Source organism: Pelodiscus sinensis, chromosome 2, assembly GCF_052426305.1.
Source record: "Pelodiscus sinensis isolate ZL-2025 chromosome 2, ASM5242630v1, whole genome shotgun sequence".
NCBI lineage: Eukaryota > Metazoa > Chordata > Testudines > Trionychidae > Pelodiscus > Pelodiscus sinensis.
Window position 1 is genome coordinate 217,573,520 of NC_143053.1, and position 23,989 is coordinate 217,597,508.

General features: G+C 42.0%; 1 protein-coding gene across 3 annotated transcripts in view; it reads right to left on the bottom strand.

Annotated features, from left to right (window-relative positions):
- Positions 1 to 23,989, bottom strand: part of CDK14 (cyclin dependent kinase 14) — a 530,833-nt gene that overhangs the window by 342,529 nt on the left and 164,315 nt on the right. For all 3 annotated transcript variants that reach the window (XM_075922396.2, XM_014569231.3, XM_075922397.2), the window contains one exon: positions 15,719 to 15,813. In XM_075922396.2, coding sequence (XP_075778511.2) covers positions 15,719 to 15,813 — 95 coding nt within the window. The remainder of the gene's footprint in view (positions 1 to 15,718; positions 15,814 to 23,989) is intronic.

Below are 23,989 nucleotides of genomic sequence, written 5' to 3' on the forward strand. Positions count from 1 at the left end.
TGGGCACTGAAGTAATGTGTTTTAGCAGGAAGTACAGGTCTGACCTCACTGAACCTGCTGCAAATTCCATGTTACAAATATGAGCATAGCTTTCTTTACTTGCCAATTTAGTATGCATGCTGCCACAAATTTTAGTGAAGGGATGGTATGAGTTAATTTTGTACTCTGATACAGTATGTAGATTTGCAAATTGTGAGTCTTTAATTCCCCCTCAGCATTTTAGAAGCAGGGTAAGAATTTAAAAGGGAGAGGAGGTGAAAGGAAATTGTTTTAACAAGCAACATGGGGAAACTTGGAAAGTGAACAATACTCCAGTCAAAATTTGGAAAAAAATAGTGCCTAAAATTAGCCCTAGCTAACTGATCTGATTTTTAGTTATGCTGTGTTTTCAGCAACCCCCATTGAAGTTTATAGGTGAGTATCAGAGGAGCCTTAAAAGCAGTAGTTCTCCTCATAGGCGCAGGATCCACTCACACAGAGTTCAAGATGGAGACTACAGAGAGGATGGATATTAGAATGATTTGCACTGGAAAATGGGAGAAGAAAGAGGACAGAGTGCAGAGGGGAGCCTGCGAAAAGTCTGATGAACAGCTGAGAACCTGAAGGCTGGGGTTCATCCAAGGAAAGGGGATCCCAGAAGCAGCTGTAGCTCAGTGAAAGAAAAGTGATTGGGACTGGAGAATTTTTATTGTGACAAGAGATACACAGGGATGACTAAGTCAGGTCTTCTCAAAACTCTACTGCACAATGACCCTCTTCTAACAAAAATTACTACATAACCCCAGGAGGGGTGACTGAAGTCTAAGCCCACCTGAGCCCCACTGCTCCTGACAGACAGGGGGTTATAGCCGAAGCTTCCAGGCTTCAGCTCCAGGCAGAGCACATAACCCAAGCCCCACCACCCACAGCTGAAACCCATGGGTTTTGACCTCTGGTAGTAGGGCTCAGGCTTCAGCTTTGGCTGCAAGCCACATCAAAGTCTAAACTAGCCCTGGTGACCCCATTAAAATGGGGTCATGACTTATTTTGGGGTCCTAACCCAGAGTCTGAGAATCACTGCAGCAGTTAGCTTGGAGAGAAGCAAAGAGGACTGGGACTTTCCTTAAGATGACAAAAGAGGTACATGGAAATACCTGGGGAGGTTTTTCAAAAGGTAGTGGGGGAGACAAGGAGGAATTGGGTTAAAAATAAAAATGATAATATTGGTCTGAGGACTTGAAAAGTGGGGAGAATTTTATGTTTTAAAAATATGAAAGAATGGGCAGGGGAAGGATCAAGTAAGAAGCAGCAAAAATAAAATGAAAATATGGAGAGTAGAGATGGAACAAATGGCATGACTTCTTTTGTTACAGTTAAGCAACATTCACTCTACTCGAGAGAGCAATCTGAAACTTAGTACAAGCAGCCACATTCATGAATACTGTCACACCTATAGTCTTTGATCACATTTTAATTACAATTGTCATTTCAGAGCCTCTTGCTATAGACATCTTTGCTGGAAAATGCTGTGCAACTGTAACAGAAGCAGTATGAGAGCACAACAGAAGACAAATGCAACTCCAATATTAGATTGGGTCTTACTGACAGATGTAAAGCATAATCTTCACTAATTTCCTGAAGAGTCAAATGACATACTATACATTTCCCAAATTTCCTCCTAGCCTCAAAAATGTTGTTCCTCTCCCTGTTCCCTCTCACCCCTGTTGTTATTGCTGAAGATCCATTTTGACAGCTGCTCTAAAAGGACATGGTATGATGTACCAACAATCACCACATAATGGCAGTTAAGTAACTTTTTGATAGCAACCAACGTATTTTATACATAACCAGTCAGCTGATTATTCAAAGTGACGGCTATTGCACCTGCTATTCTGTGCTTATCAGAGGAATACTGAGAGAAAAGCAGCTTGAATGCTTATTTTGAAAGCAAGTTTTTGAAGAGTTTGGCCAATTTAGGCATTCAACTTTTAATAAAAGTTAAGGGAGTCACATGGCTGAAGCCTAGCACATCACTTGCTTTGAAATTTAACTACAAAATAGCTCACTTAAGGATCCACTGAGCATCTGCCAATTCACTGAATAGTGATCTTCGTCTTCAACTAAATCTCTAGACTAACCATCATAGAAATGGAGAAAATCTTTTTCAGCATTATCATTTTAACCCAAAATCAGTCCTCAGCCAAGGTAAGATATGAAAACAGCAAAAATTGACTTTACTCTATCTCTAAAGAATGTTTTAACTTTTCATAAAGTTGAACATGCTTGTAAGGTAATGACTAACTGAGCTAAACTAATGACCTGTAGAGTAGGAAGGAGGGCCAATGTTAGTGCACCTATAATTCCATGTTCCTCCTACATCTTCTCAACTTTGCCTATCTTCTGTTATTATTGACCACACTGTTATTCCCTCTGTGGCATGGCCCCATAATCTGGGGGGTCATCTTTCACATGCCCCTGTCCTTTTCACATAGACCCCTTAATGTGCATTACCCACACCACTAAATGTAAGCCTTGATCTTGAAAAAGTTTTATAGGGAGTAATCCAGAGGCTGCTCATGTGTGTAACACTGTATGACCCGTCCCCTGCTCATTCAGTCCCAGCTTCTAGAAGTTGGAAATTTAGGGACACCCAAAGCCTTCCTAACCATCTTAGCTAATGACTACTAATGGACCTATCCTCCATGAACTTATCTAACACTTTTTTGAACATAAGTATACTTTTGGCATGCACAAAATCCATTGTCAATTAGTTCAACAGGTTGACTATACATTATGTGAAGAAGAACTTCCTTATATTTGTTTTAAAACTGATGCCTCAAATTTCCTTGGGTGAGTCCTGGTTCATTTGTTATGTGAAGGGTAAACAATATATCCTTAATTCACTGTCTCCACAACGTTCATGACTTTACAGACCTCTAGCATATTCTTCATTCTCTTTTCTAAGCTGAATGCTCGGGTTTTTGTATACTCTCCTCATCTGGAAAGTGTACCACCCTCCTAATCATTACTTTGTTTTGTGCTTTTTGTCCAAATCTCAGTGTTGGTGGTTTTTTTTTTTTTTGAGTTTTCATAGAAGATGCATGCAGTATTCAAGGTGTGGATGTACCATGTATTTATTTAGAGTTATTATATTTTTTTCTTATTATCTATCCTTTTCCTAATGGTTCCTAACATTGTTAGCTTTTTTGATGGCTGCTGCACATTGAGTGGATGTTTTCAAAGAACTGTCTACAGTGACTTCAAGATCTCATTCTTGAGTGTAACACTTAATCTAGACCCCACATTTCATATGTATAGACTCAATTAATAGTAGGACTGGAAAAGACCTTGAGGTGTGATCTAGCCCAATTTCCTACACTCATGGCAGAATTATCTAGACCATCCCTGACAGGTATTTTTCTAATCTGCTCTTAAGTGACAAAGTTCTACATCTTCCATAGGCAATTTATTCCAGTGCTTGACTACCCCGACAGTTTGGAAGTTTTTCCTCACGTCCAACCTAAACTGTCCTTGCTGGAATTTAAACCCATTGCTTCTTGTCCTATCCTCACATGAAAATTTGCCTGCCTCTTCCATGCAACTATTCTTTACATATCTGGAAACTTGTCCTCTCTTAGTCTTCTCCTAACTAAATCAATCCAAATTTTTCCATCTTCAAGCACCTTTTATTAGATCTTTCATCATTTGTGTTGCTCTTCTCTGGACTTTCTCCAATTTGTCCAGCTCTTTCAAAAAAATGTGGCACCCAAAACTGGACACAATACTCCAATTGAGACTTAATCAGCACAGAATAGTGTGAAAGAATTAATTATTAGTCATGCCTACATTGCTCCTATTAATACATCCCAGAATGATTTTTTTTGGCAAGTGTTACATCGTTGATCCATATTTAGCTTGTTATCCCTGTTCCCTTTTCTCCTTCCTAGATGGTCATTTCCCATTTGTAAGTGTGCAAGCGATCATTCCTTCTTAAGTGGAATACATTACATTTATCCTTATTGAATGTCATCCCATTACTTCCGATTTTTTGGTTGTCCAGATCATATTTAGTTTTAATCCTATCCTGAAAAGCACTTGCAACCTGTCTCCCAGCTTGGGATCATCCGTAAACTTCATAAGTGTATTCTACAGCATTATCTAAATCATTGATTAAAATACAGGACAATGTGCATTATTATGCATTTATTTTGCAGTTTTGAGAGATCTTCTACTCAACTTATTTTGAGTAATTTTATGTTGTCCATAGGCTGCCACCCCTTCTTCCAGATCACTTATGAATATGTTGAACAGCACTGTCCCAGAACTGATTCTTGAAGGACTCTGCAATTTATCTCTTTCCACCTTGAAAGCTAAACCATTTATACCTATTTTGGTTTCCTTCCATTAAAAAGGTTATTGATCCATGAGAGGGCCTTCCTCTTATTCCATGAATGCCTATTTTGCTTAAGAATATATGATGAGTGACCTTGTCAAAGGGCTTCTGAAAGTCTGAATCTACTATATCAACTAGATCACACTTCTCTACATGTTTGTTGACCTACTCAATGAATGCTAATAGACTTCTAAAGCATGATTCCCCATTACAAAAGCCATGCTGACTTTTCCTCAACATATTGTGTTCATCTATGTATCTAATAATTATTTTCTTTGCTGTAGTTTCAACCATTTTGTGTGGTACTGAAGTTAAGATTACTTGCCCATAGTATCAGGATCACCTCTCAAGCCATTTTTAAAAAATTAGCGTCACATTAGTTATTCACCAGTCATTAGGCATAGAGACTCATTTATATTGAGTATTACATATTGCAATTTGTATTCTGAAATTTCATATCCAAGTTCCTTCAAAATTCTTATGTGAAAACCATCTGACCCTTGCGACCAGTAATGCTTAATTTATAAATTTGCTCCAAAATCTACTCTACTGACACCTCAGTGTAGAACAGTGCCTCAGATATGCCATCTCAAAAGAATGGCTTAGATGTGGGGATTACCCTTACATCATTTGAAACTAAATGCAAATAATTCCTTTAGCTTCTTCACAATGACTTTACCTTTCTTGGATGTTCCTTTAACACCTTGATCTTACAGTACCCCTACTTATAGGCAGTTTTCTACTTTTGAGGGATTTAAAAAATATTTTTTGCTATTAATTCTTAATTAATTCTCTTATTAGTTGATCTTCAAACGCTCTTTTGGCCATCCTCATTATACTTTTGTACTTGAGCTGCCAGAGTTTATGACTTTTCAGCTTCCTCATTAGGATTTTACTTCCAATTTTTAAAAAATGTCTTTTTGTCCCAATTGCCTCTTTTACTTTGTTTAGCCATGTGGAGTTTTTGGTCCTCTTACTGCATTTTAAGTTTGAGCCTCTATGGGGGGTGTTTCTTTAAAAATTGCCATGCTGCTTGTAGACATTTCATTCTTGCGAGGTTTCTTTTAATTTTTAATTAGCCTCATTTTCTGTGTAATTCTCCTTGAAGTTAAATGCTAGCATGGTGGCTTTCTTTAGTATTTCCCTCCCTTATAGGAATGTTGTATTTACATTACATTATGCTCACTATTACTGAGTGGTTCTGCCATATTCACCTCTTGGACTTGATCTTGGGTTCCACTTATGACTAAATCAAGAATTTCCTCTCCCTTTGTGGTTTCCATGACTAGCTACTCCAAGAAGCAGTCACTAATGGGTCTAGAAATTATGTCTCTGCATCTCAACCTGAGGTAATGTTCTCAGGCAATTTGTGTCTAATTGAAATCCCCATTACTGTTCTGTTTTTTGTTTCTGTACCCTCTCTAATCTTCCTAAGCATTTCAGAATCATGGTCACCATTGTCAGGTGGCTGGTAATATATTCCTATTATACTCTAATGATTCAAGCATAGAGATCTCGTGGTACAGATTGATGGATTGATTGAAGGTTTTTCCTAGATTTGGTTGTATGCTTTATTTCACATATAATGGCACTCTCCCCTACAGCATGACGTCCTCTATCATTCCTACAAATGTTGTGCCCTGGAATTACTGTGTTCCATTGATTATCATCATTCAACCATGTTTCAGTGATTCGTACAGGAGGCCCCTGACGTGCGACCATCCAAGTTCCAACCCCCGTACTTACTACCATTTTTTTATGTGCAGAAGGGGCCAAAAAACCCCGACTTACATCCTTGGCCCGCATTTACAACGGCACTTATCTTAAATGAGGATTCGAGTTACGACGTCCCCGACTTGAGATGCTTCCCTGGAACAGATTGCGTCGCAAGTCCGAGGCCTCCTGTATTATATCAATATCCTCCATCAACACCAGCCACTCCAGTTTCAGCCTCTTGAACCTGAAGTGCTCCTTTGATCTTTGGGTAACCAAAAAACTCTGACAAACTGGTCAGATTAATAGCCCCTCTAGTCCAGCATCCTGTCTCAAACAGTGGCTAACTTCAGAGCTTGGGGAGGGCGGGGGGGGGGAGGGGGAGAGTGTACAGAACAAGGCAGTTGAAATGATCCACCCATCTTCCCCTCCAGATTTCTGAGGATCAGAGATATGGTGTTTTTCCAAAACTTGGGGTTGTATTCCTAACCATCTTGGGTAATAGCCTTTAATGCACCGATCATCCATGAATTTATAAAGCCCTTTTTCTTGAACTGGAGGTTTAAAAAGTTCATCTCTCAAACAGACATGAACACATTCACTTTATGACCCATGCAGTAATTTAAATTGGCACTGAGACAGGATCCCCAACAACTTGTGTGTGAATGTGTGAAACAGTGCAATGTGATACACAGATGAAAGAGCAAGCAGGCTTCTTTTCTAATGGAAAAACACTGGATTTTGAAATGAAACAACAGATGGGAAGATGATTCTTCACAGATTTTAAAAGGTCCATGAGCTACAGCATTGCTTTTTTTAAACCAGGGAATGGAACAAACTTGAATTAGGAACGCGTAAGTGAGAACCACATACATCACTAAGTCAAGTTTTTGTTCAACGGATAAAGCACTAAGTTACTGGCGCAGGAATCATTATGGATTGTTCTCTAGCAAGACACGTGTACTGGAACATTTTAAAAAAGCACATAGGTTTGGAATAAAACCCTGTGCCATTCTACAGTGTACCAATGTGGTGACAAGGGAGCTCATATTAGAAAATGATTCGCTGTGAATGAATCAAAAATAAAATGGAGTATTTAAAAGGGCATCACTTCATATAACACTTCATAAAGATTAAAAAAGAAATGGTCCCTGTCTTGAAAAGCTTACATCCTATGTTAGACAAACATAGAACATGTAATAGAATATAAACAATATACAATTTAATTAAAAATTAAATACGGTAAAAGAAAACTTGTGTGATTAAAGCTGAAGAAGAGTGTGTCCGTGGTGGTTTTGGAGAAGTTCTGTAACATTTGATTTGGAATAATTATAACCCAGTTGAGTATTAACTAATGCTGTGGGTTCCTCATTTGTCCATAGGCTCTTTTAAAAAGAGTTTCCATAGTTTCATATTGTCAAGAGACAGCACCAGCTGGAAAATGTACCACAGATTCCATATTCACTATTCCTTCCATTTATGGATGCTTTACTCATAAAACTAAGTGACATGTTTGCAACTTAAGTAATCCTGCACTTCTCCCCTTCCCAGAACCCTCTGAAACCTGAGCCGCCCACACAACCGCACATTAAGCCCCTTCACTCTTAGATCCTATTGGCATAAGCGAGCTCACTCAACACCTGGATCAAAATGGGCATATGTGAGAGACTTTGTTCCTCTCACTTTCTTGGGGCACCAGGCATGGAGGGGCAGGCCCCGATGTGTTTCTGGGGCATGCCTAGCTACTGCACTGTGTAAGGGGCAAGTGGAGCCTCACCCTGAGTCCATGCAGGGGTGAGGAGGAAAAGGCTGCAGGCTCCTCCCAAACTGAAGGCTTGTAGATGTGAAGACCTTTCTTCCCAATAAGACTAGGCACTTGGCATCCTTGTCAGGAGGAGTGGATTTTAGATTATGTCCTCTAGACCTCTCACTGGCAGCCTAGATGACTTGAAAGCTTAGCGAAGGATGGGTAAAGAAAAATTCTGGTCCTTTGGATGGAATTAAATTTACATCATGTTTCTTTGCCCTCTGTGAGGTAAGAGCATATGTGGCCGGTGTATGCTAGTCTGCTCTAACAGGTACTACAATAGCTTTGTTAACTAGAAGTGTTAGTCAATCTATTCCATTGGTTCACAGGATAACCAAGTGTGTGTCTTGGAGGTCCTAGTTCTTTCTCCTCTCCCCTCCCGCTCTCCCCCCCCCCCCCCTGAAAGCTCTGCAATTCATCTGCCACATGGGGCAATAATTCTTGGAACTGTTTACGGTCATTTTGAAGGGATAGAGCTATCAGAGTGACTGCTTCATCAAAAAAAAGAAAACCACAATTTTGTCAGTACCAGCAGAACTAGTTTGTAATCTTCCTCTTCAACTGGGTCTGTTCCTTCAGAGGGGAATGGAGGAGTGACTCCTTAGCAGAATATATCAGCCTTGAATATCTAGCTTATGGGTCCCATGTTCCCCAGTATGGCCAGAGAGCTGGAAGGAGTTGTGGAAGTCCCAACACATGGACTGAGGGAAGATATTGAAATGGGTACCAGGGGCTAGAATTTCTTGGAGGAGTAGACTATTAGTCTTTGAGTAGTTCATATTCTCCCAAGGAAGAGAAAACTGAGTCAAGACCCAACAGCAGTACCAACTGAGGAAAAGCACTTCTGTCATGGGCAACATCCTCTGGAGAAGTCAAAATCTCCTTAGTGAGAAATTAAGTGAGAAACTAAGGATTTAAAAAAAAGCAAAAACATGCTCTGGCATAGTTTAAGTCTCTGTCCTCCCTAGAGTATGATGAGTTTGATTTGCTTGTGCTGAGTAGGAGCAGAGATGTCATGTGTTGATGGTGTATGAGAGAACAGTACCATCCATGGTGGACCCTCTGCTATAACTGACAGATCCTGGTGTTTTGCCTTAGCTGATGCCAATATGCCAGTAAAAGATCTGGAACTAATAAAACATTTATGGACATCTGGGACTTAGGACATACTAAGACTGTAGGAGCTGAACAAGTAGATTTGCTCAATTTAGACAGAGCAGTGTTGGTGATCTTCAAAGCAGACTTCGAGGGTGACTGGCTTTTATACCTGCAAAGGCTTTTTTGCCTTGCCAGCAAGATCACAACGGGGAGTGTGGTGGGGCTATGAGTATAGGTTTCCTTGCACCACTGTCAATCACGGTGGTGGGAGGCACACATTGTCAATTCATGCTCACCTTTGGGAAAATCTAAAAGCTTGGGTCCAACTGCAGCCTCCTCACCTTCTCTACGAAGTATCTTTAAACCAGAGTTGTTGCACCTCTGGGGAAGGCTAGGGAAAGAGGAAAATATCTACCTTGCCATGATGTATGCCTTCCTGAAGCAGCACAAGCAGCACTGATGACTGCAATTGACTGAAGAGGAATGGAGGCAAAACATATAGTTTTTGAAATCTGGAGTAACTAGCAGGGGAAGAATCTGACAAAAACAATTTAAAACATCCTAAACTAGTACAAATGGTGCATAAAAGCATTAAAGGCAATCTCTGAAATGTTGACAGATCAAAGAATGAAGCAACAGATGCTCCAGATAACTGGAGGTTCCGACCCAGGCTATATGGGGCTAAGAAGGAACAGGAGAGGGGTCAGTCTGGTCCATACTTTATATCTTTGTTCTCATGTTTCCAACCAAAGGCACATGCAAAGACCAACAGAGAATTCCCTGGCTTCAGGAGTGTGGTGCACATATATGCCTACAAAGGAATACACATAGGCACCAGCACTTAAATTTTGAATTCCCAAATGTTTCAAACACCACTCCCGCATGAAGGTTTCTATAGGAAAATCTTGCAGTTTTTCAACCATTTCTACTCACACTATATTCTTATTGCCTCTGTATAAAACCATGGTACGCCCACATCTTGCATACAGATATGGTTGCCTCATCTCAAAAAAGATATATTGGCATTGAAAAAGGTCCAGAAAAGGGCAACAAAATGATTAAGGGTTTGGAACGGGTCTCATATGAAGAAAGATTTAAAAAAAACTGGGACTTTTCAGCTTACAAAAGAGGAATCTAAGGGGGGAGATGACTGGTGTGGAAATCATGACTGCGGTGGAAAAAGTGAATAAGGAAAAGTTATTTACTTATTCCCACAATATAAGAACTAGGGGTCACCAAATTAAATTAATAGGCAGCAGGTTTAAAATAAACAAAAAGAAGTTTTTCTTCACTCAGCGCATAGGCAACCTCTGGAACTCCTTGCCAGAGGACGTTGTAAAGAAATGTTTGTCTGGAAATGGTTGACAGGACAGGGTTCATGTGAGAATGACCTGTTTTATTCCTTCCTGCTGGGGCATCTGGTATTGGCCACTGCTGGCAGGCAGGATACTGGGCTAGATGAACCTTTGGTCTGACTCATAAGAACGGCCATACTGTCCTTATGACACTTCTGAAGATCCAACACAGCAGCAACCGACATTATGCGGCAGCCAAAGGAATGGAGGCCACCAGAGATCCATACCCCACTCTGGGGACATCACATGGCACAAATAGGGCAAAAGGAAAGTGCACCCTCCTCTGGCAGTGTCTTCACCCATCCTGTGTTGCCCTGTGGCCCCTCTCACTCTAGGGACTGTAGTCTCAAGCTGAGTCACCATATATATTCCTCTTTCAGGGTTGATGTAACAGTCTTTCCCTTGCAGTCTGCTGTCCCCTATGCTTTGTCCCCAGTGCTGGTAGGGGAACCTGGGTCTTCCCTCTACTCTGGGCTGCGCCCACGGCCTGCACTGTCTTACCTTACTACTTTTTCTCTGAGTCCTTTCCTACCTCTCCCCCTCCCCCTATGGTCCCCAGTAGGGTTGCCAGATGGTTGAACCAAAAATACCAAAACCCCTCCCCCCCAAAAAAACAGGGAAAAAGTTCAGAGGAGGGGGAAAAAGGGGGGAGGGGAACCAAAGTTGTTGAGGAAAAAAAAAAGGAACACCAAGACTTAAGCAAAAATAAATAAATAAATAATAAAACAGCATGGTCCCTTTCAGAGTGAGTGAAGAGTCAAAATAGGGATAGGAACAGAGGAGCTGTTGAGCACTAAGACCCAGTGAAGGCATTGCTTCCCCTTGGTCTTCAGGCTTCTTGCTGGAGACCATTTTGTGTTCTTGTTCAAGCCAGAACTTAGCTTCCTTGAAGAACCAGGTAACCAAGGAGTGCGGGGGGCTGGGAGTGTCGGGGGGCTGGAGAGGGAGGCCGGGAGCTGGGCCCAGTTGCTGAGTGTGTCACAGGGTTGCCAGGTGTCTGTAATTTTCGCCTCCTGGCTGGGGAGGGGGCGGCGAAAATCAGAAAATACTGGACATTTTAGGTGTCCGGTATTTTCTGGTTTTTACCAGACAGAAGGTGGAAATACCAGACTGTTGGGGCCAATACTGGACACCTGGCAACCCTATCCACCAGCCTCACAACTCCCGCCTCTCAGAGTGGGACTGTGGGCTACCTTCTTGCCCCAATGCATCTCCTTCCTCCTAGGAAGTGACTGCAGCCTACTTCCCTGCAGGCCCCTTCTGGTGCGAGATCTTGGGCTTTCCTGTTTCTATCTAGCTGAGCCTCCTCCCAATTAATTCCCTTGTCCTGGCTCCTTCTCCAAGTGCAGCCAGTAAAGTTCATTGGCCCATGTGGCCATCTTAACCCCTTTCAGCCTTTTGAGGAGTAGACTCCTCATCACAAGGGTTTTCCAACTATATACAACTTTAATGTTTCTCTTTTAGAAAACACACCTAAGAAATCTCATTTTAAAAAATTACCTTAAAGAATGGATTTCAGATTGCAAAGCTGAGCACTCAAATTAGGAAATGCCAGTATAGCCCTGGTCCAGTGCATTATTATATAGACTTTATATATGTGACCTTTTACGATTTTTCAACAGAACACGAGCTTCATTCAGTGCTCAAGTTGAATGCAGAAGGTGGCAGTTTTAAGGTTAAAAGGGCAACTTTAGGTTGCAAAGCCAAGCATTTGAAAGTAGGGAAATGCCAAATCTAAACAAAATTATTTTAAGTTTGATATAATCACTAACAAGTTCAGTTTAACATTCATGCTACTGATTCTGGAATTCAAACATATTAGTAATTTGCTGGTGATGATGGAGAAACCACTACTAACATGTCTGGTACTGATTACAAAATGTAATTAAACAGCAATATAGAGTAACTGCATTTCCTGGAATGACAATTAGATCTTTTGTTATGTCTTTAGACTGCAATAAGATTGAATGAATAAAGCAAAATTTCTACAGCCTGATGCAGAAGAAAAAACTGTGTGTGTTACTGAGGCTAGCCTTTGTGACATAATTGCTACGTGCACACTTTCTTTATATTTAGAGATAATGCTAAGGACTTTGCTACTCATGCCAGTATAAAGTTTTGTTCCTGTTAGTTTAGCTACTGAGGTATGACATTAGCCTCATTTCATTCTCTACAAAAACGTTTCTATTCACTGCAAGATTAATTTTGCAGTACTTACGTATTCCATTAAAGTAGGCATTACGATGTTAGCATACATGATATCTTCTTCCTTTCGGTAGTCTTTTTTTGGTCTCAATAGAACAAAATTTAGGCTTTTCTCTGATGAGAAACACTAAGGGCTTGGTTGCAGGGAGTAGCAATGCTCACAGGCAGGGGGTGATTTCTAACGCACATCTGACTGTTGTGTAATAAATGATCCACCTAGACTTGTTGGAGTGAATTAAAAGTTCCCTAGTTTGCATCAATTTAGCGCGGTTTAAGTTGGTATGCTTTAGAAATCATACTTCTGTAGCACAGTGCTGCTCTGCGTAAACAAGCCCAAAGTGTCCTTTCTCCATGACACATTGGAACAAGCTTCTTCTCAGAGGTGCCCAAGTGTACCAGGCCCTTCAAAGAGCTGCTTTATTAGTAGTAGGATTACAATTCATTTATACAGACTAGAGTACAGGCAGTCCCCGGGTTACTACAAGATAGGGACTGTAGGTTTGTTCTTAAGTTGAATTTGTATGTAAATCGGAACTGGTACATATTGTAGGGGAAACTCTAGCCAAACATTTTTTTTATTTTGGATAGCATAGGGAAAGGTTAACTCCCCTCTAATGTTTGTTTTGCTGTCTGATCCCCTGTTCAGAAGATTTCACATCTATTTCTGTCCCTGTGACAAACTCAGGACTAAAGGAGTAACTCATCAAATACCAAACAGCTCTGCACCATGCTTTGAGCTAATAGCTTTATTTCCACACACCACCCAGGGTTCTAGGAGGAGGGTCCTTTTTTTGCTAACACAATGAGGCCAGCACTTTGTTTGTTTTGGTGGACTCTTTGTTTGCCCAGGGAGCCCAGCATGTATAGGGGGAGGAGGGGCGGAGAGGCTGCTTTTGTCTGCTGTTCGGCAGCCTGTTGCTCAGGGGAGGGGGCAGCCTGTTGCTGGCAGGGGGGGAGGGGGGAGGCGTGCAGGATGCGAGGCAGCGGGGGGGGGGCAGCGGGCCTGGGGAGGCACTTTTCCTCTGCCCAGCAGCTCTGCGGGATCCCTGTCCCTGTGGCCAGCTGCTGCAGGCAGAGGCCAGTTGGAGCCGGCCGAAGAGGAGGAGGAGGTGGATTCTAGGACCCAGGTGAGCGAGCCCTGGGGACGCTGCTGCGCTCCGGGAGCCCGGCATGTATAGAGGGGAGGAGGGGCAGAGAGGCTGCTTTTGTCTGTTCGGCAGCCTGTTGCTGGCAGGGAGTGGGGGGGGGGGGCAGCGGGCGTGGGGAGGCACTTTTCCTCTGCCCGGCAGCTCTGCGGGACCCCAGTCGGAGCCGGCCCGAGGAGGAGGAGGATCCTAGGACCCAGGTGAGCGAGCCCCGGGAATGCTGCTGCGCATGTGCGGGAGTTGCCTCACCCCGTTCGTATCTAGGGATCCGATGTAAGTCGGATCCACGTAAGTCGGGGACTGCCTGTAAATTAATGCACTACTTCAGGCTAAGACATGATCCCTGACAAAAAATAGACTGGAACAACTCATAAAAAAGTGGTTATAATGGGAGAATTCAAAGGCTTTGAGCATTATTTGGCTACAGACTATTTCACAATCAAAGTAAAAATTCCCTGCCCAAGGACATTCTCTCTCCTATCTGTAGCTTTAAATATCATGTAATAGTTTATATTTAAATAAACTAGGGGGCTGGGCCCCTGTGCTCACTACGCTTGCCAAACCCTCTCTCTCTGGCTGCGAAATTCAGTCGTGCGTCAGGAAAAACTTTTTTTTAATATATAGAGAGATGAGTAAATATTATCTGGGTGAATATAACCTCGGGTTTTGGACACGGCTTTGTATATTGTATGTCTGAGCAACTGTAGTAATCTGCTGCTTTTATGAATGAACTGACAACAGCGCAAAAGTATGTCAGTCCACATTACAGGCAGTCCCCGGGTTACGTACAAGATAGGGACTGTAGGTTTGTTCTTAAGTTGAATCTGTATGTAAGTCGGAAATGGCGTCCAGATTCAGCCGCTGCTGAAACTGACCGCCAGTTCTGACTTACATACAGATTCAACTTAAGAACCCCAAGTCCCCAAGTCAGCTGCTGCTGAAACTGATCAGCAGCTGATTCCAGGAAGCCCAGGGCAGAGCAACTGGGGTGCTGCTGGGTTGCTGCTGGGTTGCTTCAGTAGCACCGCTCCTCAGCGCTACTGGACCAACCCAGCAGCACCCCAGCTGCTCTGCCCCAGGCATCCTGATTCAGCCGTTGCTGAAACTGACCAGCAGCGGCTGAATCAGGACACCTGGGGCAGAGCAGCTGGGGTGCTGCCGGGTTGGTCCAGTAGTGCCCAGAGCGGCGCTGCAGGACCAACCGGCAGCGCCCCAGCTGCTCTGCCCCAGGGTCCACAACAAAAGCCTGGTCTGCTGGGGGGGGGGGGCCACACTAGCTGCGCCCCCCCCGCCCCCCAGCAGACCAGGGACACGGGAAGCAAAGCCGCAGCGGCAGGGTGCCGCGCCTCTGAGGCTTTGCTCTGGCGTGGGACCGCCGCCGCTGCGGCTTTACTCCTGGTGTCCCTGGTCTGCTGGGGACCGTCTCCAGCAGACCAGGGACACCGGGAGCAGCTTCTCTCACCCCGGAGGTCGAGGTGGCGGACCGCTGCTTGTGAGGCGAGAAAGCCCCGTTCGTAAGTGCGGAAGTCGGATCCGCGTAAGTCGGGGACTGCCTGTATACTCTTTTAGCCCCCAAAAAGAAGTACAGAGGTAAAACAAAAATAAATCTACACTATAGGTTTGCCATTATTATAAGCAACTCAGAAGACATCAAATCAGATTAAAGCTTTCCCAAATGATTTTAACTAACAAGCTGAAATACTTGGGAGGAAGGATGGATTTTTCATGTGTATATTGAGAAAATACTGAAGAGTAAATCATTGACTGATACTGTATAACAAAGTGTACAAGATTCTGAGATCCCATTTAAGAAAGTAATAATGCAGAGTTATATCAATATGACCTGCACAGAGGTACTATAGCATCTTATGTTCAAAACTTTACTGAGATCAGGACACTTAGACCAGTCAATGGCATTGCACATGAATGCATGGACTGTGCATCCAGTTACAGAATCAGGGCCCAGGTATAGAAAAAATTTGCCAACCCTTTCCCCATATTTAATAATAATAAACCCACTTACTTGCTTTTCCCTTTGTACACTGTGGCATATGATCCTTCCCCTAGTTTTTCCAGTTTTTCATAAGAGTCTGCTTTTCCAAACTTGGGGCTTGTAGGCTAAACAAAAATAAAGGATGGAACTTTCAGTATTAACACCAAAATTAATTGCTTTGATTTCAACCATGTAAGACTGAGCAATATTACAGAAACTGATGTGATATCTGTTTTGTTTTGGGTTTTTTTTTTTTGTTTTTTTGGTTTTTTTTTTTTTTTTTAAGAACAGTAAGAATCTGTGTAAGAATCTAGCAGAGCTAATGTAGTTTAACAGGCTGCTCAAATAAATTTTATTCAGCACTCCAGATGGTAGTTACCTATTTCAACCATATTATTGTGTCAGTGGAGTCATCAAAAATATTTTGTTCTTAGTCAAAAAAGAGGCTTGTTTCCCCCTTTTGGCATACAAAACTGTCATTCAAGATTTTAATCTGCTCTATAAAATAGGCAAGGTGATTGCATATGCCTGCTTACATGAAAAGGTGTAAAAAAGTGGCACTTAGTCCCAGAGCACCCCCAAGAAGATCTAAATATCTGAAGGAATATGCTCTCAGAATGAATTTCACTTCTGATTCATCCTAACTTCTCAGGTTTGCACACACAATCAAAGTATACCTGTTAATGGCATATGCATGCAGTATGGCTTTTTTATAATTTGTATTCGTAGTGATTGCTGTTTGGGTTTCTATAATTGAATTAAGCTAATTACAGTACTTTTTTCCGTGAAAAAAATAAGGGTCAGATTTTCAGCTAGTGCAAACAGACATAGCCTCATTGGCTTTAGCGACGGCTGGGAATCTGCCCCAAGCTTTTACACAAACCTAACAAAACTGACAATAACTAGAGCTGTGAAGAGTAGGTTTCATACTGCATCTTTAAAAGTATACTTGAAAATGATTAATTTGGAAGTGCTGACAATAAGGTAAAGTATGTAGAAGGCTCCATCTTGTAAATTTGCACTGTTAATCTTCGTTTTGTTGGACAGAGTCTACTCATCAGGAGAATTCCTAACAATAGTTTATCACAATCTTCATTACTTCAGTACAATAGTCTTTGAAAAAATACATGTATATAGTATTGTGTGTCTCTTTGCAGACATGCATCTCTGATACATAGGTGGAACAATGTATGTGTATATGTTTCAGCATAAATGAGGTTGCAGTGTGGTATAAACATTTCTGATTGAAGGAACCACTTTTTGTTTTTGCAGAAATTTTCAATTTATTTTTGATTTTCAGTCTGGGATTCATTCTGGGTTCCATCCTCTCCCTTCCATTTGCATCTTTCCAATACAAAAAAGGGGGACGGGGTTGGAATGAGTGAGAAAGTGAGATTATTAAACTATTCCTGCTCCCTTCATCACTGGGGTGAAAACATATGCAAAAATTCTCAACCAGCAGTAATTTGACAGATGTCTCTTTACAATTACTCCACATATGATGAAAAAGTATTAGGAATCTTTTAGAGGATTTTTTTAAAAATTCACCCTAAATTTCTCTTCTCCCCCCGCCAAGGTCAGAATGAGGAGTCTATGTTGGGGCCAGCAGGGACAGAAAACCTTTGGCCCCTTGTTAGATTGCTTCCTTTTTTCCTTCTCTAGTCATGATCTTGGAGGAGGAAGGAGTGAGGGCTTCTTAACTAGCTGGTTTTGATAGAAGAGTGCAGTACTGTAGAATCCCATTAACTGCTCTGGAGCAAGGACTGTCACCTTTGTACCTTGTCTGTACAGTGCCTAGCATGATGAAATCTTGATCCTTGATGGACTTCCTGGCTGCTACCACAGTACTAAGTAGTAAATAAATAAGTAAGTATCTGTCTGCCTCTCATACTATCAAAGACAACAAAAACATTCTTCCAAGACATTTCCAGCAGCTTCCAGTGAAAAACTGAACATAAAACTTTAATGAACCCAAACTGGTTCTGTTTAGAGAACTGAAACTACATAAAGAAAAAAGGAAACTGATGTACTTTCTACACACTATATCAATATATTAAATTAGCCTGCCATTATCCAGGAATTGTGGAATACTGCTTTATTCAATTATTGAAGTTCTTCCCATGCAATCCTACTGCTGCTCTAGTATGTAAGCACATTTTCTGGAACTCCTAGCACTTGTGCACATGAGTCTATTCACAGGCATTTATGCATGCCTGTAGTGTTTGCAGGATCAGGCCCTACTGAGTGGTACTAGAAAAGGTAGCTGAAGTATTCAATGCAGTGAGTTTTCATCAAAATATATCAGTTCATATGAATTAACATAACATTTTTGGAATTTTCTTCTTTAAACAAAGTTTCCATGTTTTTTAACTGGGGGGAGGGATGAGGGGAATGGTTAGCAGGCAATGCAATGGCTACCACTGTATGCTTTCACTGAGACAGCTGAATTTAGGATCACCAACTAATTACACAAACTCAAAAACCCTTGCACAGCCCTTCTGAAAGGCCATAGCCCTGCCCCACTCCTTCTCCATGGCCCTGCCCCAACTATTACATCCTCCCTCCCTTTGTCGCTTACTCTCCCACACCCTCACTCACTTTCATTAGTATGGACCATGAGGTTGTGGAGTTGGCTCTGGATTGGGCCTGGGGTGAGATGCAGGAGGGGGTAAAGGTTCTGGGAGGAAGTTGCGAGGGTGGAGGATCAGGGCTCTGTGGGTTGCGGGCTCTGGGAAGGGGTTTAGGGCTAAGGAAGGAGGAGCTGTAGGCTCTGGGAAATTCAGCTTGAGATCCAGTTGGCACCGCAGCAGGATAAGGTAGGCTCTTTGCCTGCCTTGAACCCACACCACTCCCAGAAGTGGCCAGCATGCCCCTCCAGCCCCTAGACAGTGGTGGAAAGGCCCTCCCACATCCTGCCCCTGCTTGCAGGCACCACCCCCACAGCTCCCCTTGGCCACAGCGAGGGACATGACAAGGAGTTCATTTCCAGGAGCATCGTGGGGGCCAACGAGGGAATGTGCCTCTGGCCTGCTACACCACCAGAGTTTTGGCAGCCAATCTTACGGTTTGGCATCTGGAGTCTCTCAGAAATCAAGCCCAATTCTGAGACACTCCAGGCAAAACAGGGAGGGTTGGCAACCCCAGCCTTCAACGGAGTCTGGAAGCTCTGTCAGTGTTAAAGCACCAGTAAACTATTCAGTGCTGCTTCCTGATATAGCTAAGGGGAAAGGGAAACCCTAAGCAACACCTGGCAACCCTTTGACAACACTGGAAGAAGATCCATTCATCAGACAAGGTTCATCTGCTATCAGGTTACTTACCAGGAAGCCATTACCAATAGGCATGAATCTGAGTTTGACAGTAGGGAGAAAATAGTCTCTAATGTTGAAGATTTGCAAAACCTTCAAAAAACGTTCCTCAATCATTAGATTTTCATTATTAGCTCAGATATAGTGAAGCTGGTTTACTGTGCATTCTTATATGTAGTTTTCCTATTTTCATGTTGAGATTTACTTGTGTTGTTTTGGGATTTTTTTGTTTTATAATACCACCAGAACTTGCTTCTGCTTTAGAACTCAGATAAGTGATATTGACACATACAGCATGCACAATTAATGTTTAAAAAAAACCCACCAATTGCTGATGCTAGCAGTTGTTATTATACATGAAAATAAAATGAATGCTAATTTATTTCACATGGTAACTTTTTGTATTTCACTCATCTGGGAAAGTACAGTATACCAATCAGTTTAATTTTCTGGTTCTTATTCAGTAGCATAATACTGCAACATCTGGGCTGAAATTGCTACAGAGATTGATCTTCTAAAGAATGAAAATAATTCTTGATATTAATTTTTTGTAAAACATCGTTATATAGAGTGTAAATATGAAATGCCATGTAAAATCTAAAATCCCAAACATTTGTATATAAGTACAGTACTGCATACACAAAATTGGGGTGTTCTCTCCTTTCAGTGCATCCAATTTCATATATATATATATTTCTACAATACTTTAAAAAGCAAAATCCACAGCTACGGACCTAGACTATTGAAAGGGCCACTCATGCCCATATTTAAAATTAGCCTTTGACTATTACAGTGAAACACAACCATTATGAAAGTTAACAGTACTGTATACAAAAAAACTAAAGACCTTAAAACAGTTTGTTCAATCCACAGCTTTCAAATGCTCAAAAAATGATTTTTTTTTCGTCAAAATTATGGTTTTGACATGAACAAAGAACATGCAGATAAGAAACCACAGGCATTCTGGATGATGACAGAACATAAGTGATTTTGAACATATGTGTGGAGGCTGATTTCAATCCCTCTCAAGCATAAATTACAGTACTACAAAAAACATGTGATGTTACTATGAGGGCTGAATTTGGCCTGAAGTCATTTTCCTGTTCACATTTAAAACTAATTAGAAAAATTATTAAAAGGACAGTGCTGTCTTATCTATAAAATCATAATTTCATAACAAGTGCATCTTCCAATCAGAAGCCATTAACATGCCTAACTTTAAACACGTGAATAGTTCCACTGACACTGACCTGAGCCCTTCTGTATGTAGACAGCTTCAGTCATTCCTACTAGAGGAAACTTTCTGTTCAGAAAAACACTTCTAGCATCATTACCCTAAGATCTCTCGTCGTTCTCTCTCTTTTCCTGTTATTCTATCTTAATGTAGAAGTATATTGCGGTATAGTCTCTTTAAAAGTGGTGATGTATTCACCAGAGGGCTGCCATTATGAGGGGTTTCTCACATACTGAGGGCATACTCGGACGCCATATTGTTATATATAAAGAGAGCTGTGTCTAAACTGTACATCTCTGATCTCATGCTGAGTTTCTGAAGTACAGAAGCTATAGCTTACTCATAAGAAGATACTCTTGGCTGCCTGACCATGCTAGAAAACCCACCACAATGTCAGAAGTGACCACATTTTGAATGAAGTAAGATGTGGTCATTTTGTCAGCAGAGTAACAGGGAAAAATGCTAGAAAACTATTTCCTGCTCATCTGTGGATTGCTAACCAGAAGTACTAAGTATTGAGACAAAGTACACAAAAGCATACTTCCAGTTTTACTTGGGAATCCGAGTGAAAACTGAAGGAGATGGGAACAAGAGAGCTTTTCCCATCTATATAAAAGCTTTGAGAGCAGATGAGGAATAGGACATAAAAGGAAACATTTTTCAGCATGCAATGGGAGGAAGCGGCAGCTCCGAAGTCATCCAAAGTCACCTTACAGAAGTCACCTGAAGATGCCCCTACATCTTAACAATGCTTAGAAACTATGTACTATATCCCTAAGAAATTCCTAAGAAAAATGTATTTGAATGATACTAGTTTTGTTTTCTCCCACACCAACAGGAGAGAAGTACAGAAAGACCCGACCATACATGCTGACAACAGATACAGGGATTTTTAAATTTGAACAATCACACATGCAGCAAATAGAAGCTGTACAAAATATTAGCAATTGGAATCAAATCCAGGTTGCATTGGAACCATCAGAAAGTAAATTCACAAGAAGAGGGGTGGATCAGGGGTGCATGTTGGCACCACACCAAAACTGGTATGAAAATCTTATATGGGAACTATATGCAGAAGCAGACTGAGCCAATGGCAAAGACTGAGCACCAGTGGGTTGAGTGCTAACAATCTCTGACCTACGCAGATTAAACGGCAAGTAGTCAGCACTGCTCTAATACTCTGATCATGCCTCAGGCCTGGTGCCAAGGACATTGTTTGCATATTTACTGGAAGGGATTTTAAGAATGATGAAGTACAGAAGCTGCAGTTTGCGTATAAAAAGATACTCTTGGCTGCTTGAAATCACAATTGCTTGTTTCATCTCATTTATGGACAGGATGATCCACGCTGAATAAAAAATGGGACCACTCTGCCTTATCTGGTCCTTCTTTGTACATACATTTTCTATGCATTTAAGTAAGGATGTTAAGAGGTGGGTAATTCATTAATTGCAGAGTCAATAGAATTTGTATCAACTACAGAATTAGTCAATAAAGGAAGAAGTGCTGAGTCCCAGCTCATGGGACCTACCCCTGCTGTGGCTCTGCAGGTTAAATATAGTAGGAATCAGGCCCGCCCGCCCAGCTCTTACTACGTTTAAACTACAGACCTCCAGCGGACCTGGCGCAAGTGAAGACTGAGCCGGGATGCCTGCCCGGCCAAAGCATCCCGTCTGCTGCCGGAGCAGCCTCTGCCCATGGCAAACCCTGGCTGCTGTGGACAGGGGCTGCTGTCTAGGCTTACCAGTTAGTCAACTAGTCAACTACTCGCTTACATCCTTAGTATGAAGTATTTTTCACAAGGGGTCTAGAGAAATCGATAAGCTGCTTTTTTAGCATGAAGGATGAGAGTTAGGGCCCTACATCATGGTAAGATGCATACATATTTAACTTTAAATGTATGAGGAGACCCCTTGACTACGGTGTAATGAAAGTTTCTTCAAGAAACCTACTACTGAGCCCAAAAGTCCCAGAAGACTACTTTCAGAGCTAAAATTATTCTATGAAACTGGAAAATACTTAATGTACTTAAGAGGCAAAGCCATCTCATTCTTAATCACAGTGAATCCGCTCATCAGGTATAAGAAGCAGTAAGAAACAGTAACAGGTATGGAGAGAGAAGTAGCATGATCTGAATAGAAAAAATATATATTTTTAACAATTTCGAACAGTGTATGGAAGTTAATCAATAACAAATGCTTAGATGAATTAGGTATGTGATAATGAAAGCAGGTTTTAAACAAGATCTTTCATTATCAGTGTTGGCCATCAAGACCTGCACCACCCTGCCTAGGATCTGGGAGGGACACTTGGAAAGCTAAACATACTGTTCTGAGTTCATTTATTTTTGTACACAAGAAAAGTTCTTCTAGGCCCTGAGATTGTCAAGGTGAACTCCTAACCCAGGTCTAATGTGACCAAAATTAAGGTCACTAACAGATGACAAAAGATAATCCTTTCATTAAGGAAGATGGGTGTCTCTACCAAGTCAGCAAAGTGAGGATGGGCAGCGGACTCATGAGTATCGTGTACAAGTTGTGTGTGGTCAAAAGAGTAGAATGATGCTACGTTGGTGAGGGTCTCAGGCACATCCTTGCATACTGAATCACATAGTCACATGCCACCATATGACCCAACAGTTTGAGGCAAAGCCGAGCAGCTTGTTTGTGAACTTGGTGAATTGATAGTGGTGCTGACCCATTACAAATCTCATTTTTGGAGGAAGCCGCTTCAGCCAGGATGTCACCTACACTGTGTGCAGATTCCTCTAGTTCCTTGATTTCCAGCCCCAAGTTTGTTGTGGCCCTTTTCAGTATCTGAAATCATCTGTCGGGGGGCTACTACGGTCTGCAAAAACCTCATCCTGAGATGATGAGGAAGAAGCCTACACAGGAGGAAGGGCTGCCTTCTCTTTCTCAACCTGCACACATCCACTGGAGCCATTTCAGGGACATCGGTCCCTGATTCAACACCTGTCAGGGTCTGGAACAGATAAGAAGAAACAAAGGCTTGTGTCTCAGATACCACAAAGTATAAGCAGATGAAAGAAAAGTGTTGGGGGAAAATCCCACTGGTTCCAACACTACTGCTTCATTGACCAGTGGCCTAGTGGCCATGCACCAGCCAACGGCCAGTACTGAAATCCGGTACATAGGCTGGGCACAGATATTCTCCTTCAGTCTCCAAAAGGATTCTTCCCTTGAAGACTACAGCAGTGCAGTACCTGCTTCCACCTCCAAGCAGTGCCAGGAAAATGATAACCAATGATGGGCCAGAGGTCACTGCATCAGGACCCTGGAGAGATTTCCCCTGAAGGGAGTCACAGTGGGTGAAGAGAGAAAATATGAAGGCATACATCCCACTATATTTCCCAAGTATTGATTAGGGATGTTAGTATCCAATAGAATAGTCAACTAATTGATGAACAGGAGCTTATCAATTAATACTATCAACTAGTTGCTCCCTCCCACCCCGCGGAGGCTCTGCATTGTAAAACCCAAGGAAGCTGGTGCACGAAGTTGCTAGCTCAGCCCCTCTTCCGTGGGTGTCTTTTTCATTCATGACACCACACACATATACACCCCTCATACACGCACAGCTGCGGCTCTGCATTGTAAAGGCCAGGGAAGCCAGCACGCCAAGTGGCTAGCTTGGCTCCTGTTGCGCGGGTGACTTCATTCATCATACCTCACACACATTGTCATGAATGAAAAGAGACCCACAGAATGGGGGCCAAGCTAGCGACTTCGCGCACTGGCT